The sequence below is a fragment of the Oncorhynchus tshawytscha genome, linkage group LG23 (assembly GCF_018296145.1).
Source record: "Oncorhynchus tshawytscha isolate Ot180627B linkage group LG23, Otsh_v2.0, whole genome shotgun sequence".
In the NCBI taxonomy this organism is placed as follows: domain Eukaryota; kingdom Metazoa; phylum Chordata; class Actinopteri; order Salmoniformes; family Salmonidae; genus Oncorhynchus; species Oncorhynchus tshawytscha.
In genome coordinates this window covers 9335394-9353158 of record NC_056451.1, presented here as the reverse complement: position 1 = coordinate 9353158, position 17765 = coordinate 9335394, and the positions used below count along the sequence as shown (strand labels likewise).

Sequence of the window (17765 nt, the reverse complement as noted above, 5' to 3'; positions counted from 1 at the left end):
CCTGACCTTATGCCATATGTCCCCCTGTAATGAAACTGTGGGATTGGAATGTTGTATTACCATTTACAAGCACTGGTCAGATAGACAAGGAGGGCCACATTAAGGCTGAGGAACAGACCAACAATTATCAACGGATAGACTGCAACGTCACTATTCTCTGGCCCAGGGATTTCTATGGGAAGTGATAAAAATGAATTGGTATGAAAACACTTTGTTTAATTGGTCCAACACTATTCTACTTTAGCTCTACTCTTTACCCCACCAGCCAGGTTTCCATCCAATTGGCGACAGATTTTCATGCAGAATAAAATGTGCATGTTTCCACCAAACTGACTTGCTGCAGAAATAATCAGTGTGTGATTTTCCACTGCTATTTCTCGCATAATACATTTTTACCGACACAAAAATATCCCACCATGTTGAACGAACAAATGATCTTTCTGCATTTAGAAAATTGTATCATCGAAACTTCCTGCTTCCATCACAGTTGTCATTATTATTATGACTTTACCAGCATAAACATTGTGGATGGATAAGTGACCAAAAGTAAGTGGACGCCTGCTCATCGAAAGTCTCATTCCAAAATCATGGGCATTATTATGGAGTTGGTCCCCCTTTTGCTGCTGTAACAGCCTCCACAACAGCCTCCACCTCTGGGAAGGCTTTTTACTAGATGTTGGAACATTGCTAAGGGGATTGCTTCAATTCAGCCACGGGCACTGATGTTGGGCGATTCGGCCTGTTTCACAGTCGGCGTTCCAATTCATCCCAAAGGTGTTTGATGGGGTTGAGGGTCAGGGCTCTGTGCAGGCCTGTTAAGTTCTTCCACACCGATCTCGACAAATCATTTCTATTTGGACCTCGCTTTGTGCACGGGGGCATTATCAAGCTGAAACAGGAAAGGGCCTTCCCCAAACTGTTGCCACAAAGATGGAAGCACAGAATCGTCTAGAATGTCATTGTATGCTGTAGCCTCACGATTTCCCTTCACTGGAACTAAGGTGCCTAGTCCGAATCATGAAACAATGTGTTTTATAAAGAAGTGCTTTTATAAAACTATAGTTTATTCAACTCTGCATAAACTGAGTATAAACAACATATACAGTGCATTCGGAAAGTATTCAGACCCCTTGACTTTTTCCACATGTTGTACATTACAGCCTTATTCTAAAATGTATAAAATAGTTTTTTTCATCAGTCTACACACTATACCCCATACTGACAAAACAAAAACAGGTGTTTAGACATTTTGGGAAATGTATAAAAAAAAGAAAACAAATATTAAATGTACATTCAGACCCTTTACTCAGTACTTTGTTCAAATCAAATGTTAGTTGTCACATGCGACCTTACAGTGAAATGCTTCCAAGCCCTTAACCAAAAACGCAGTTGTAAGAAAAATACCTACAAAAATAAGAAATAAATGTATAAAATAATTAAAGAGCAGCAGTAAAATAACAATAGCGAGGCTATATACAGGGGGTACCGGTACAGAGACAATGTGCGGGGGCACCGGTTAGTCGAGGTAATATGTACATGTAGGTAGAGTTATTAAAGTGACTATGCATAGATAATAAGCAGAGAGTAGTAGCTGTTTAAAAGCCTCTTGGACCTAGACTTGGCACTCCGGTAGCAGAGAGAACAGTCTATCAAATCAAATCAAATTTATTTATATAGCCCTTCGTACATCAGCTGATATCTCAAAGTGCTGTACAGAAACCCAGCCTAAAACCCCAAACAGCAAGCAATGCAGGTGTAGAAGCACGGTGGCTAGGAAAAACTCCCTAGAAAGGCCAAAACCTAGGAAGAAACCTAGAGAGGAACCAGGCTATGTGGGGTGGCCAGTCCTCTTCTGGCTGTGTCGGGTGGAGATTATAACAGAACATGGCCAAGATGTTCAAATGTTCATAAATGACCAGCATGGTCGAATAATAATAATGCAGAACAGTTGAAACTGGAGCAGCAGCAGTCAGGTGGAAGTTGAAACTGGAGCAGCAGCATGGCCAGGTGGACTGGGGACAGCAAGGAGTCATCATGTCAGGTAGTCCTGGGGCATGGTCCTAGGGCTCAGGTCAGTTGAAACTGGAACAGCAGCATGGCCAGGTGGACTGGGGACAGCAAGGAGTCATCATGTCAGGTAGTCCTGGGGCATGGTCCTAGGGCTCAGGTCCTCCGAGAGAGAGAAAGAAAGAGAGAAGGAGAGAATTAGAGAACGCACACTTAGATTCACACAGGACACCGAATAGGACAGGAGAAGTACTCCAGATATAACAAACTGACCCCAGCCCCCCGACACATAAACTACTGCAGCATAAATACTGGAGGCTGAGACAGGAGGGGTCAGGAGACACTGTGGCCCCATCCGAGGACACCCCGGACAGGGCCAAACAGGAAGGATATAACCCCACCCACTTTGCCAAAGCACAGCCCCCACACCACTAGAGGGATATCTTCAACCACCAACTTACCATCCTGAGACAAGGCTGAGTATAGCCCACAAAGATCTCCGCCACGGCACAAGCCAAGGGGGGCGCCAACCCAGACAGGATGACCACAACAGTGAATCAACTCACTCAGGTGACGCACCCCCCAGGGACGGCATGAGAGAGCCCCAGCAAGCCAGTGACTCAGCCCCTGTAATAGGGTTAGAGGCAGAGAATCCCAGTGGAAAGAGGGGAACCGGCCAGGCAGAGACAGCAAGGGCGGTTCGTTGCTCCAGAGCCTTTCCGTTCACCTTCCCACTCCTCGGCCAGACTACACTCAATCATATGACCCACTGAAGAGATGAGTCTTCAGTAAAGACTTAAAGGTTGAGACCAAGTTTGCGTCTCTGACATGGGTAGGCAGACCGTTCCATAAAAATGGAGCTCTATAGGAGAAAGCCCTGCCTCCAGCTGTTTGCTTAGAAATTCTAGGGACAATTAGAAGGCCTGCGTCTTGTGACCGTAGCGTACGTGTAGGTATGTACGGCAGGACCAAATCAGAGAGATAGGTAGGAGCAAGCCCATGTAATGCTTTGTAGGTTAGCAGTAAAACCTTGAAATCAGCCCTTGCTTTGACAGGAAGCCAGTGTAGAGAGGCTAGCACTGGAGTAATATGATCAAATTTTTTGGTTCTAGTCAGGATTCTAGCAGCCGTATTTAGCACTAACTGAAGTTTATTTAGTGCTTTATCCGGGTAGCCGGAAAATAGAGCATTGCAGTAGTCTAACCTAGAAGTGACAAAAGCATGGATTAATTTTTCTGCATCATTTTTGGACAGAAAGTTTCTGATTTTTGCAATGTTACGTAGATGGAAAAAAGCTGTCCTTGAAATGGTCTTGATATGTTCTTCAAAAGAGAGATCAGGGTCCAGAGTAACGCCGAGGTCCTTCACAGTTTTATTTGAGACGACTGTACAACCATTAAGATTAATTGTCAGATTCAACAGAAGATCTCTTTGTTTCTTGGGACCTAGAACAAGCATCTCTGTTTTGTCCGAGTTTAATAGTAGAAAGTTTGCAGCCATCCACTTCCTTATGTCTGAAACACATGCTTCTAGCGAGGGCAATTTTGGGGCTTCACCATGTTTCATTGAAATGTACAGCTGTGTGTCATCCGCATAGCAGTGAAAGTTTACATTATGTTTTCGAATAACATCCCCAAGAGGTAAAATATATAGTGAAAACAATAGTGGTCCTAAAACGGAACCTTGAGGAACACCGAAATGTACAGTTGATTTGTCAGAGGACAAACCATTCACAGAGACAAACTGATATCTTTCCGACAGATAAGATCTAAACCAGGCCAGAACATGTCCTTGTAGACCAATTTGGGTTTCCAATCTCTCCAAAAGAATGTGGTGATCGATGGTATCAAAAGCAGCACTAAGGTCTAGGAGCACGAGGACAGATGCAGAGCCTCGGTCCGATGCAATTAAAATGTCATTTACCACCTTCACAAGTGCCATCTCAGTGCTATGATGGGGTCTAAAACCAGACTGAAGCATTTCGTATACATTGTTTGTCTTCAGGAAGGCAGTGAGTTGCTGAGCAACAGCCTTCTCTAAGATTTTTGAGAGGAATGGAAGATTCGATATAGGCCGATAGTTTTTTATATTTTCTGGGTCAAGGTTTGGCTTTTTCAAGAGAGGCTTTATTACTGCCACTTTTAGTGAGTTTGGGACACATCCAGTGGATAGAGAGCCGTTTATTATGTTCAACATAGGAGGGCCAAGCACAGGAAGCAGCTCTTTCAGTAGTTTAGTTGGAATAGGGTCCAGTATGCAGCTTGAAGGTTTAGAGGCCATGATTATTTTCATCATTGTGTCAAGAGATATAGTACTAAAACACTTGAGCGTCTCTCTTGATCCTAGGTCCTGGCAGAGTTGTGCAGACTCAGGACAACTGAGGTTTGGAGGAATACGCAGGTTTAAAGAGGAGTCCGTAATTTGCTTTCTAATAATCATAATCTTTTCCTCAAAGAAGTTCATGAATTTATCACTGCTAAAGTGAAAGTCATCCTCTCTTGGGGAATGCTGCTTTTTAGTTAGCTTTGCGACAGTATCAAAAAGGAATTTCGGATTGTTCTTATTTTCCTCAATTAAGTTAGAAAAATAGGATGATCGAGCAGCAGTAAGGGCTCTTCGGTACTGCACGGTACCGTCCTTCCAAGCTAGTCGGAAGACTTCCAGTTTGGTGTGGCGCCATTTCCGTTCCAATTTTCTGGAAGCTTGCTTCAGAGCTCGGGTATTTTCTGTGTACCAGGGAGCTAGTTTCTTATGAGAATTTGTTTTAGTTTTTAGGGGTGCAACTGCATCTAGGGTATTGCGCAAGGTTAAATTGAGATCCTCCGTTAGGTGGTTAACTGATTTTTGTCCTCTGGCGTCCTTGGGTAGGCAGAGGGAGTCTGGAAGTGCATCAAGGAATCTTTGTGTTGTCTGTGAATTTATAGCACGACTTTTGATGTTCCTTGGTTGGGGTCTGAGCAGATTATTTGTTGCAATTGCAAACGTAATAAAATGGTGGTCCGATAGTCCAGGATTATGAGGAAAAACATTAAGATCCACCACATTTATTCCATGGGACAAAACTAGGTCCAGCGTATGACTGTGACAGTGAGTGGGTCCAGAGACATGTTGGACAAAACCCACTGAGTCGATGATGGCTCCGAAAGCCTTTTGGAGTGGGTCTGTGGACTTTTCCATGTGAATATTAAAGTCACCAAAGATTAGAATATTATCTGCTATGACTACAAGGTCCGATAGGAATTCAGGGAACTCAGTGAGAAACGCTGTATATGGCCCAGGAGGCCTGTAAACAGTAGTTATAAAAAGTGAATGAGTAGGCTGCATAGATTTCATGACTAGAAGCTCAAAAGACGAAAACGTAATTTTTTTTTTTTTTTTTTTGTAAATTGAAATTTGCTATCGTAAATGTTAGCAACCCCTCCGCCTTTGCGGGATGCACGGGGATATGGTCACTAGTGTAGCCAGGAGGTGAGGCCTCATTTAAAACAGTAAATTCATCAGGCTTAAGCCATGTTTCAGTCAGGCCAATCACATCAAGATTATGATCAGTGATTAGTTCATTGACTATAATTGCCTTTGAAGTAAGGGATCTAACATTAAGTAGCCCTATTTTGAGATGTGAGGTATCATGATCTCTTTCAGTAATGACAGGAATGGAGGTGGTCTTTATCCTAGTGAGATTGCTAAGGCGAACACCGCCATGTTTAGTTTTGCCCAACCTAGGTCGAGGCACAGACACGGTCTCAATGGTGATAGCTGAGCTGACTACACTGACTGTGCTAGTGGCAGACTCCACTATGCTGGCAGGCTGGCTAACAGCCTGCTGCCTGGCCTGCACCCTATTTCATTGTGGAGCTAGAGGAGTTAGAGCCCTGTCTATGTTGGTAGATAAGATGAGAGCACCCCTCCAGCTAGGATGGAGTCCGTCACTCCTCAGCAGGTCAGGCTTGGTCCTGTTTGTGGGTGAGTCCCAGAAAGAGGGCCAATTATCTACAAATTCTATCTTTTGGGAGGGGCAGAAAACAGTTTTCAACCAGCGATTGAGTTGTGAGACTCTGCTGTAGAGCTCATTTGATTTGATTTGATACCAGGCAGTGATGCAAACAGTTAAGATGCTCTTGGTGGTGCAGCTGTATATCATTTTGAGGATCTGAGGACCCATGCCAAATCTTTTCAGTCCCCTGAGGGGAAATAGGTTTTGTCGTGCCCTCTTCACGACTGACTTGGTGTGCTTGGACCATGTTAGTTTGTTGGTGATGTGGACACCAAGGAACTTGAAGATTTAAACCTGCTCCACTACAGCCCCGTCAACCATAATGGGGGCGTGGCCGGCCCTCCTTTTCCTGTGGTCCATAATCATCTGCATTGTCGGAACTAGAAGCACAAGCATTTCGCTACACTCGCATTAACATCTGCTAACCATGTGTATGTGACAAATAAAATTTGATTTGATTTGCTTTGTCTTGATCACGTTGAGGGAGAGGTTGTTGTCCTGGCACCACACGGCCAGGTCTCTGACCTCCTGCCTCTAATCTGTCACATCATTGTCGGTGATGAGGCCTGCCACTGTTGTGTCATCAGCAAACTTAATGATGGTGTTGGAGTTGTGCCTGGCCATGCAAATATGAGTGGACGGGAGTACAGGAGGGGACTGAGCACGCACCCTGAGGGGCTCCCGTGTTGAGGATCAGTATGGCGGATGTGTTGTTACCTACCCTAACTACCTGGAGGCAGCCTGTCAGGAAGTCCAGGATCCAGTTGCAGAGGGAGGTGTTTAGTCCCAGGGTCCTTAGCTTAGTGATGAGCTTTGAGCGCACTATGGTGTGAAACGCTGAGCTGTCGTCAATGAATAGCATTCTCACATAGGTGTTCCTTTTGTCAATGTGTGAAAGGGCAGTGTGGAGTGCAATAGAGATTGCATCATCCGTGGATCTGTTGGGGCGGTATGCAAATTAGAGTGGGTCTAGGGTTTCTGGGATAATGGTGTTAATGTGAGCCATGACCAGCCTTTCACAGCACTTCATGGCTACAGACGTGAGTGCTACGGGTGGGTAGTCATTTAGGCAGGTTACCTTAGTGTTATTGGACACAGGGACTATGGTGGTCTGCTTGAAACATGTTGGTATTACAGACTCAGACAGGGAGAGGTTGAAAATGTCAGAGAAGACACTTGCCAGTTGGTCAGCGCATGCTCAGACAACACGTCCTGGTAATCCGTCTGGCCCTGCGGCCTTGTGAATGTTGACCTGTTTAAAGGTCCTACTCACATCGGCTAGGGAGAGCGTGATCACACAGTCGTCTGGAACAGCTGATGTTGCTTCCCTTTGTAGTCTGTAATAGTTTGCAAGCCCTGCCACATCTGAAGAGCGTTGGAGCCAGTGTAGTACGATTCGATCTTAGTCCTGTGGGGACGATGTCATCTATGCACTTATTGATGAAGCCAGTGACTTATGTGGTGTACACCTCAATGCCATCAGAAGAATCCCACAACATATTCCAGTCTGTGCTATCAAAACAGTCCTGTAGCTTAGCATCTGCTTATTCTGACCACTTTTTTATTGACTGGGTCACCGGTGCTTCGTGCTTTAGTTTTTACTTGTAAGCAGGAATCAGGAAGATAGAATTATTGTCAGATTCACCAAATGGAGGGCGAGGGAGAGCTTTGTTTGCGTCTCTGTGTGAGGAGTAAAGGTGGTCTACAGTCTAAAGGTGGTCTTGGGCGAGCAAAGCCTTGAAACTTCCTTAGATATCGTGCACCAGCTGTTGTTTACAAATATACATAGACCGCCACCCCTTGTCTTACCAGAAGCTGCTGTTCTTTCCTGCCGATACAGTGTATAACCCACCAGCTGTATGTTATTCATGTCGTCGTTCAGCCACAAATCGGTGGAACATACGAGATTACGCTTTTTAATGTCCTGTTGGTAGGATATATGTGCTTATAGTTCGTCCACTTTATTATCCAACAATTGTACATTGGCCAATAGTACCGATGGTAAAGGCAGGTTAGCCACTCATCGCCGGAAACTTACAAGGCACCCCGACCTCCTTCTGCAATATCTCCGTCTCTTGACGGGATGAGGGCCTTGTCGGGTGTCTGGAGTAAATCAATCTCGTCCGCCTCATTAAAGAAAAATCATTTGTCCAGTTCAAGGTGAGTAATCACTGTTCTGATGTCCAGAAGCTCTTTTCGGTCATAAGAGATGGTAGCAGCAACATAATGTACAAAATAAGTTACAAACAATGTGAAAAAACAAACAAAATAGCATGGTTGGTTAAGAGCCCATAAAACGGCAGCCATCCCCTCCGACGCCATCTGATGAGCACCTTTTACAACGATTACAGCCTAGTCTTCTTGGGTATGAAGCTACTGTCACGTCCTGACCTTAGTTCCTTTTTCATGTCTCTATTTTAGGTTGGTCAGGGCGTGAGTTGGGGTGGGCATTCTATGTTTTGTTCTTGTGTTTATATTTCTATGTGTTTGGCCTGGTATGGTTCCCAATCAGAGGCAGCTGTCAATCGTTGTCTCTGATTGAAAACCATTCTTAGGTAGCCTGTTTTCCCACTTTAGTTTGTGGGTGGTTATTTTCCATTTCAGTGTTTTCACCATACGGGACTGTTTCGGTTTTCCTTTATTCTCTTGTTCGTTTGTTTTCTGTGTTCAGTGTAATAAATATGACGAACACTTACCACGCTCCATATCGGTCCGATATTTCATACTCCTCGTCAGAGGAAGAAGAAAACCGTTACAGCTACAAGGTTGACACATCTGTAAATGGGGAGATTCTCCCGTTCTTCTCTGTAGAGCCTCACAAGCTCTGTCAGGTTGGATGGGGAGCGTCGCTGCACAGCTATTTTAGGGTTTCTCCAGAGATGTTAGATCAGGTTCAAGTCAGGGCTCTGGCTGGGTCACTCAGGGACATTCAGAAACTTGTCACGAAGCCACTCCTGCGTTGTCTTGGCTGTGTGCCCAGTCATTGTACTGTTGAAGGTGAACCATCCCCCCAGTCTGACATCCTGAGCGCCCTGAAGTAGGTTTTCATCAAGGATCTCTCTGTAGTTTGATCCATTCATCTTTCCCTCCATCCTGACTAGTCTCACAGTCCCTGCCGCTAAAATACATCCCCACAGCATGATGCTCTTACCACCATGCTTTCCTCCAGACGTTAAATCTTGGCCAAGGCCCTTCTCCCCAGATTGCTCAGTTTGGCCGGGTGGTCAGCTCTAGGTAGTCATGGTGTTTCCAAACTTCTTCCATTTAAGAATGATCTAGTCCACTGTGTTCTTTGGGACCTTCAATGCTGCATACATCTTTTGGTACCCTTCCCCAGATCTGTGCCTTGAAACAATCCTGTCTCGGAGCTCTACAATCAATTCCTTCGACCTCATGGCTTAGTTTTGCTCTGACATGCGCAATCAACTGTGGGACCTTATATAGACAGGTGTGTGCCTTTCCAAATCATGTCCAATCAATTTAATTTACCACCAAATCATGTCCAATCAATTTAATTTACCACAGGTGGACTCCAATCAAGTTGTAGAAACATCTCAAGGATCATCAATGGAAACAGGATGCACCGGATCTCAATTTCAAGTCTCATAGCAAAGGGTCTGAATACTTATGTAAATAAGGTACTTCTGTTTTGTTTATAATACATGAGCAAACATTGATAAAAACATTTATTTTGCCTTTCTCATTGTGGGGTATTGTGTGTAGATGTATGAGATTTTTTATTTATTTAATCCTTTTTTAGAATAAGGCTGTAATGTAACAAAATGTGGAAAAGTCTAAGGGGTCTGAATACTTTCCAAAGGCACTGTATATTTCAAGGAACATGGTGTAGAGTTTAAGTGTAAGTTTTCGGGGGAAGTAACACCCGACCTAACAAATATCACAGTCACAAAGTGTGAAAATGAAGTAAACTATTTATGACTACATGCACTTCCATTACAACTACACAAATTGAAACTGAAATTCATCTGACAGTTTACACATTACTGATACTTTATCAGGCATTGTTGCAACAAATTCCTTCCATTTCACGCTGTGATCAGTTGCATTATTACCATGTCCTCTTGCTATTAAGTCAACATAATGTAACGGTGAAAGAATCATCACTCTTCAAACGTGGGTCTTATATGTCTGTATACTTGAAAGATTGTGGTCTGAAACCATCACAAAAATATTTTGAATACAACCCAGTAGCCTCTAACGTTGATAATAAAGGGATAACCTAGTCAGTTGCACAGCTGAACGCATTCAACCGAAATGTGTCTTCTGCATTTAACCCTACCCTGCATATTCTTACCCTTTGCCGGCCCCTTAGATTCAAACCAGCAAACTTTCAGTTACTGGCCCAACACTCTTAACTGCTAGGCTACCTTCCGCTCATGTCAAGGTCGTTGTAATTAGGAGACCAAGGCGCAGCGTGATAAGCATACATTCTTCTTTTAATGAAGAAAGAACACTGAACAAACTAACAAAGTAACAAAACAAACCGTGAAGGTAATATGAAAAGTGCAGACAGGCAACTAAACGTAGAATAAGAACCCACAAAATACTCAATGAATATGGCTACCTAAATATGGTCCCCAATCAGAGACAACAATAAACAGCTGCCTCTGATTGGGAACCAATTCAGGCCACCATAGACCTACATATACCTAGACTTACAAAAAACCCTCGATATACAAAAACCCCTAGACAATACAAAAACTAACATACCCACCCTAGTCACACCCTGACCTTACCAAAATAATAAAGAAAACAAAGATACCTAAGATCAGGGCGTGACAGCCCATAATAAGTGCATTTAGCAACTATACTTACTATAGTTACTATGTCAGTTACTACAGAATATGGCAGTACCCTTTTTGCAGCAGATCTATCATATTGGGTACAGGGCTTCATTTCTCAGACCACAGAGGGCATCAATAACAGTGAGACTATTGCCAGCTTCTCTCTATCCAATGCAAGGCATTCTCCATGTAATTCACATGCACATGTTTCAAACAGCCAATCTTGAAATATGTACACATTTTCTGATAGAAATCTTATTGAAACTTTCTTATGAAATAAAGCTGCATCTGAATATACAAGGCAAGGGGATTGCAGTGTTGATCAAGGCTGGTTGATAGGTGTGGATTGGTGGGTTTTGATGGGTTGGTTGATGTGCTTGGGTTGATTATGGTCTAGATACAGTACAGTATAGCTGGGTGGTATGTGTGGATTGGTGGGGTTTGATGGGTTGGTTGATGTGCTTGGGTTGATTATGGTCTAGATACAGTACAGTATAGCTGGGTGGTATGTGTGGATTGGTGGGGTTTGATGAGTTGGTTGATGTGTTTGTGTTGATTATGGTCTAGATACAGTACAGTATAGCTGGGTGGTATGTGTGGATTGGTGGGGTTTGATGAGTTGGTTGATGTGTTTGGGTTGATTATGGTCTAGATGCAGTACAGTATAGCTGGGTGGTATGTGTGGATTGGTGGGGTTTGATGAGTTGGTTGATGTGTTTGGGTTGATTATGGTCTAGATACAGTACAGTATAGCTGGGTGGTATGTGTGGATTGGTGGGGTTTGATGGGTTGGTTGATGTGTTTGTGTTGATTATGGTCTAGATACAGTACAGTATAGCTGGGTGGTATGTGTGGATTGGTGGGGTTTGATGAGTTGGTTGATGTGTTTGGGTTGATTATGGTCTAGATACAGTACAGTATAGCTGGGTGGTATGTGTGGATTGGTGGGGTTTGATGAGTTGGTTGATGTGCTTGGGTTGATTATGGTCTAGATACAGTACAGTATAGCTGGGTGGTATGTGTGGATTGGTGGGGTTTGATGGGTTGGTTGATGTGCTTGGGTTGATTATGGTCTAGATACAGTACAGTATAGCTGGGTGGTATGTGTGGATTGGTGGGGTTTGATGAGTTGGTTGATGTGCTTGGGTTGATTATGGTCTAGATACAGTACAGTATAGCTGGGTGGCATGTGTGGATTGGTGGGGTTTGATGGGTTGGTTGATGTGTTTGGGTTGATTATGGTCTAGATGCAGTACAGTATAGCTGGGTGGCATGTGTGGATTGGTGGGGTTTGATGGGTTGGTTGATGTGTTTGGGTTGATTATGGTCTAGATGCAGTACAGTATGGCTGGGCGGTATGCAGTACAGAGGGACTTCCTGGATTGCAGCACCAGGTTAGAGGGAGAAGTAACAGACTGGGGACATGAAGTGACAGTTCACACCCATCAGAGACTCACACAGGGCTCACAGTCAATAGGAAGAGAGAGCACACAGAGAGAGGTAATGTGCTGATTCAGTCTTATTCTCTGCATGGATCAAAAGACAAGCTATTGAACCATTATATATTTTTGTCTCGTTACATTGAATGACTGTTAAAACTTAATTAGGACTATGTAATGTAATGGTAATATTATTCATTTAGGGCATTACAACACATTCCTTCATAAGGCTTCAAATAGCATAGGAATAAATATTTATGAATGCAGTTAAATATATTTATGAGCAATTGTGAAGGCATTCATATGAACCTTGAACATAAATGTTTCTTTGACATCCTCTAGGCATTACAGAAAAATACATCTTAGTTCAATAAAAGTGCTAAGAAGGTTGTTATGAATGCAACTGTAGCACTCATAAAGGTGTAATGAAATATTAATATCCGATGTGTAATGCTATATGTTGTTATCATCACAACACCATTTAATATTGTATTTCACACTTGTCTCCTGCTCCATACCAGTAGACACAGACAGAGATAGTGACCATTAGACAAAGAGGAGAAAGAGGAGAGAGACCCCAGTGTTGTGGTTGATTCATCGAGGCAGTAGAAGCAGGATGTGGGTCCTCATCTGGGCAGCTCTACTTTTCTCTCTGACAGAGAGAACCACATGCCCAAGTAAGGTTCCTTTTATCACTACTATTGTTAATATAAATATGACACACATCCCAACAGATACTATGTCATATTATTATTTTTACAAACAAGTGAAGTAGTATCAGTGCTTCTTGTATTACTCATGACTTTATTAATTTCCCTCTGTCAGTGAAGGCCCCTCCAGCAGCATACAACATCACCTTCAGTCCAGCAGAGATAACACCACAGACTGGACTATGTGCTGTTATTCCATGTTCGTTCACTCACCCTGATGACTTCCTTGCTAGCATAGCAATGTGGCTTAAATGCCCTGATGAACGATGTTCTGTTAAAGTCGAAACAGACTCTATTTTCCACTCAATGAATTCCTCTATAGCTCAGGAGGGTTATAGAAGGCGAGTAGCACTACTGGAGACAGACCTGACAAAGAAGAACTGCAGTATGATCATCAACGACATCACTAAGACTGATGACGGAGACTATCAATTAAGACTGTCCGGAACATTGAACAGTGGAAATATAAGTCAATTTACATACCAGAAGAAACTGAAAATGGCAGTGAAAGGTACAGCATGACTATTACCGTTAGTTACAGTGACAAGAGTATTACTTTGGTGTAATTTATCATGTACACTGACTAACATAAGTACCTCCAATTTACAAAGCCCAAGATTTCCCCAAGTCTCCCATTTCAGTGTTTATTTTTCTAAACCGGTACTATGATTTCATACTTTATATGAATATATGTTTCTGCTGTTTTCTATACGGATACAAAATCCAAGTTATAGCGTGACTTAAATGTAAAGGTAAATTCCTTTTGAGCCGACGTGTGCATTTACCATGAATACATGAGCATTGCCTCTAAATGTAAATCATGCTATTGTGCGAATCTTCCACGATCCTGATTGAATTTAGGCCTCAGTCTGTGTTTCTATTTCCTACCTCCAGCTCTGACCCAGAAGCCCTCAGTGTTGACTCCTCCTCTGACAGAGGGAGAACCAGCGACCCTGACCTGCACCGCCCCGGGGATCTGCTCTGGAACTCCTCCTAACATCACATGGACATGGAGAGGGACAGGAGACAACATCACTGAGCTCAGAGACAACACCACTACACAAAGGAGAGAGGATCTGACCCGCGTCACAACAACCCACTTCTCAACTTTGAACTTTACACCTTCAGCTGAGCACCACACCACCAAGGTCACGTGCCAAGTGACATTCATAGGGAACATCACAACTGAGGAGACAGTGACTTTGAATGTGACTCGTAAGTAGCCTACATAATCTGACCTTACTTTGAACAACCCAACCTTTTGTTGTGCTTCAACAGTTATATTCCATGATTAACTGATTATTTACTTTATTTTCTAGATGTGAAGGAACCCAAGATCTCTGGTAGTAACACAGTGAGAGAGGGTGATACCCTGAATCTGTCTTGCTTTGTTGACAGCTACCCACCACCACCACCAGCAATCACCTGGAGTAAGAATGGGACAAGAGCTTTGGAACAGAATATCTCTGGACTGGCCTCTCTCACCATCTCCAACATGACAAGAGAACATGCTGGGGAGTATGTGTGTAAAGCTCAACACCTCAACAGGACAGCTTCCATTGTTGTCACTGTGATATGTGAGTACAAACAACACTGTACAAACCTGATTAAAAATAGCTTGAAACATGTTTACTTTAAATTGTCCATGATATATCTTCCCCCTCTGTCTCTCGTTAGACCCTCCTGTGATTCTCAATGCTTCTGGGTGTGTCATCCAGGCAAAGGTCATGACCTGTGTGTGTGTCAGCCAGGGGGTTCCCTTACCTCTCATAGGCTGGCTTAACACTGAGGAGTACTCCCTCACTAAATCAGTGTTGAGGTCCTCAGTGAACACCACCATCAGGATGCATGTCGGAAACCACACCAACACTACTGTGGAGTGTGTCAGCACAAATGAAGTGGGCAGAGTGAGAGAGAAGCTGCAAGTCAGCCTAAAAGAGAGCCAAGGAAAGCAAGGAGGTAAAGATATAAGTTGTTACTTTGTTAGAGAGCAACAGCTTCCCTATCCCACCCAATATGTCTGCAGCATAGAGGATTTATATGCTTTGAGTGAGAAAATATAATGTTATTATTTCATTTAAAAAGAAAATCAGGATACAAAGTATGGTGAGCAACTTCTAAAATCATACATGCTTTGTTCTCTTTATAGAGGAAGTATATAAAGACATCTTGGCTCTGCTGTTGAACCCACCACCGATTGCTGCATTTGTGATTGGTGCAGCCTTCTCATCCACCATCTGTTGTATCATCCTGTGTTTGACAGGGAAATGTAAAAGGTACATGCATTCTGTTACTGAAGTACAGTTAATGTTATATGAGTGTTGGTGATTGTCTTTAGAAATTCACATTTCCTATCAAGAGTATCAGATATATTGTCAAAAGTTGCAATGCTTTCCACTAAGTTGTAATGGAGGTGCTTGCTAACCTCTCTAACATATAGTTATTGAGACATTTTATGTATAATATTTTCCCTAGATGCAAAGAGAGGATCCCAAAGGACTCAGACTCCAAAAGCCCTTTAACGAAACTGGAGATGGTGGCATGTGAAGACCAACAGGTGCCGTACCAGTTTCCTTCTTTTTTCAGCTTTACCAACATTCTGTTAGCATTGACAGCATAAACAGATCTGGGACCACCAAGCTAACAAGACTCCTCACACAGTGCTTTCTGTAATCTACTCCATAGACGAATGCAGGACAGGCTGTGCGGGGCGAACAGACCCCTCTGCAGGTGGTGCTGATGGAGGGAGCTGAAAACACAGGACCCCAGACCAGTGGAGCTGCAGGAAACTCTGCCAAAGGGGAAGAACCTCAAGATGTGCACTATGCCACTATCAACTACTCCCAACTGAAGAAGACTCCTGAGGAGGCAGAGAAGAAGACCACCACCTCGGAGTCAGAGTACGCCAAAATCAAACGAGAGAATAAGAAAGAAGGGTATGAAGATGGAGGAGAGGGGAGTGGAGTGATGGACGAGGAGGAGAACGAGAATGGTAAGCCAGCAGCAGAGACATATGAGAATACAGAGCTTTACTCCAACGTCAAGGCTATTATGGGTGGTGAGTGACACAGCAATTTTCACTAGAAACATGGGGGATAGCATGCAGTATTATATAGCCATGTGTTCCTTTATCATTTTCTGAATCCAGATTGAATGTTTTATGTTGATACTGGGACTTTTGCTCAACTGAAACTACTGTAGTTTTGGTGTTGTTTCCTCATGTGCTTAATGCAGATTGAATGTTTTATGATAAGAGACGTTGTTTAATAACTGAAACTACTGTAGTTAATAGTTTTGGTAAATGATTTATTTTACAGCTCTGTGTCAGATGGTACTGTATGTATCTGGTGGTTGTACATTTTCAATAAGAATATTTTCTAGTTGTACATAGAAGCAAGTTTTGGTCAAGTTTTTATAAAGTCTTTCAAGGAAGAGTCATTTTACTTTTGTAATGACAGTGTTTTGTCACCAAGGGGAAGGACTGACACATACGCGGTTGGGAAAAGAGGTCAAGACATTTATTTTTTCTTCTCCTCTTTCCTTTCATTTTTGCATTTTGATTTGACAAGTGGGTGGGGATATTAGGTAGTATGTGTGGATGTAATCAATATATTTCTGTAAATAGAATACTGATACACTGTTGGAAATGTTGGCAAAATGTAAATCAGAATTCTCATTTTGGGCTAGCCAGAGAGCTCAAATTAAAGAATCAAGAAAAAAAGTACATTATGATTTTAAATGTTGTTTGCTTTAGACAGATTGTTTGTTTAGCAACAAAACAGATGTGAGCACAACTATGTGGTAAAACAGATGGGTTGGCTTAGATTGTTGACAACATGTCACATATTTCGTCTCCAATGTTTGAAAATATAAATACATTTCCAAAATGAGCACTTGTTGTCTCTCAAATACGGTGTTACAGTTGTTTGGTTTGCTAGGTAGCATTTTTTTTGTGCCATATTAGCAAATAACACCCCCCCCAAAAATATGACATTTCAAGAACATAAAACTAGCTGAAACAAGCCACCTACTATTCGCCAGATGGCAGCTTTGTGTCATTGTTGCTAGATATCTGGCCATCCAGAATCACCACAACATGCGGTCTTCTGCCCCATTGAAGCATGCCTATCGTTTTCATGACATTGTCAGCTAACCCATTTATGAGCATATTTTTCTATTCATAAGTGTGCATTATTGCAGTATTGTTTTATATTGAGGCACTACCTCAATCTTTTTTTGTATTTTCATTTGTTTGTTCTCTGAAATCTGTTAAAATAATGTATAAATGGTACATTTTCTAACTTACCATCTCCACAAATTTCATTCAATAGTAATTATAAGCTACCAATTGAATAAATCAGGAATGGGCAACTTTGATGGGGGTGGAGGCCCCCCCCAAAAAAATCAGGTCTGCATACCCACATCTATACCCACACATGTAGTCAGATGTAGTCAGAGCCAGAGTCAGGGCTCTGACTACATGTGGGTATGCAGCCCTGTGAGCCACTGCGGCCCCCTGTGATGATTTTATTTTTGTGGTGCAGTGGTGCATTCTGCCACCTAGAGTGTGTTATATGAACAGGAATAAAGCTAAGGTTGGTGATTTACTGCCACCTGCAGAAATATTTGCTCACAAGTATAATTCATTGGCTGATCTCTCCTGATTATTCGCTCACAAGTATAATTCATTGGCTGATCTCTCCTGATTATTCGCTCACAAGTATAATTCATTGGCTGATCTCTCCTGATTATTCGCTCACAAGTATAATTCATTGGCTGATCTCTCCTGATTATTCGAATTGAATCATGT

At 42.7% G+C, this 17765-nt stretch overlaps 1 protein-coding gene across 1 annotated transcript; it reads left to right on the top strand.

Moving 5' to 3' along the window:
- Nucleotides 1–12770: 12770 nt before the first annotated feature.
- Nucleotides 12771–17544, top strand: LOC112230452 (sialic acid-binding Ig-like lectin 5). Its single transcript, XM_042304536.1, has 8 exons — nt 12771–12922; nt 13071–13466; nt 13850–14170; nt 14275–14532; nt 14633–14914; nt 15105–15231; nt 15431–15512; nt 15641–17544. The coding sequence occupies exons 1-8, from the start codon at nt 12862–12864 to the stop codon at nt 16019–16021; spliced, it is 1908 nt and encodes a 635-aa protein (XP_042160470.1). The 5' UTR covers nt 12771–12861; the 3' UTR covers nt 16022–17544.
- Nucleotides 17545–17765: the final 221 nt, after the last annotated feature.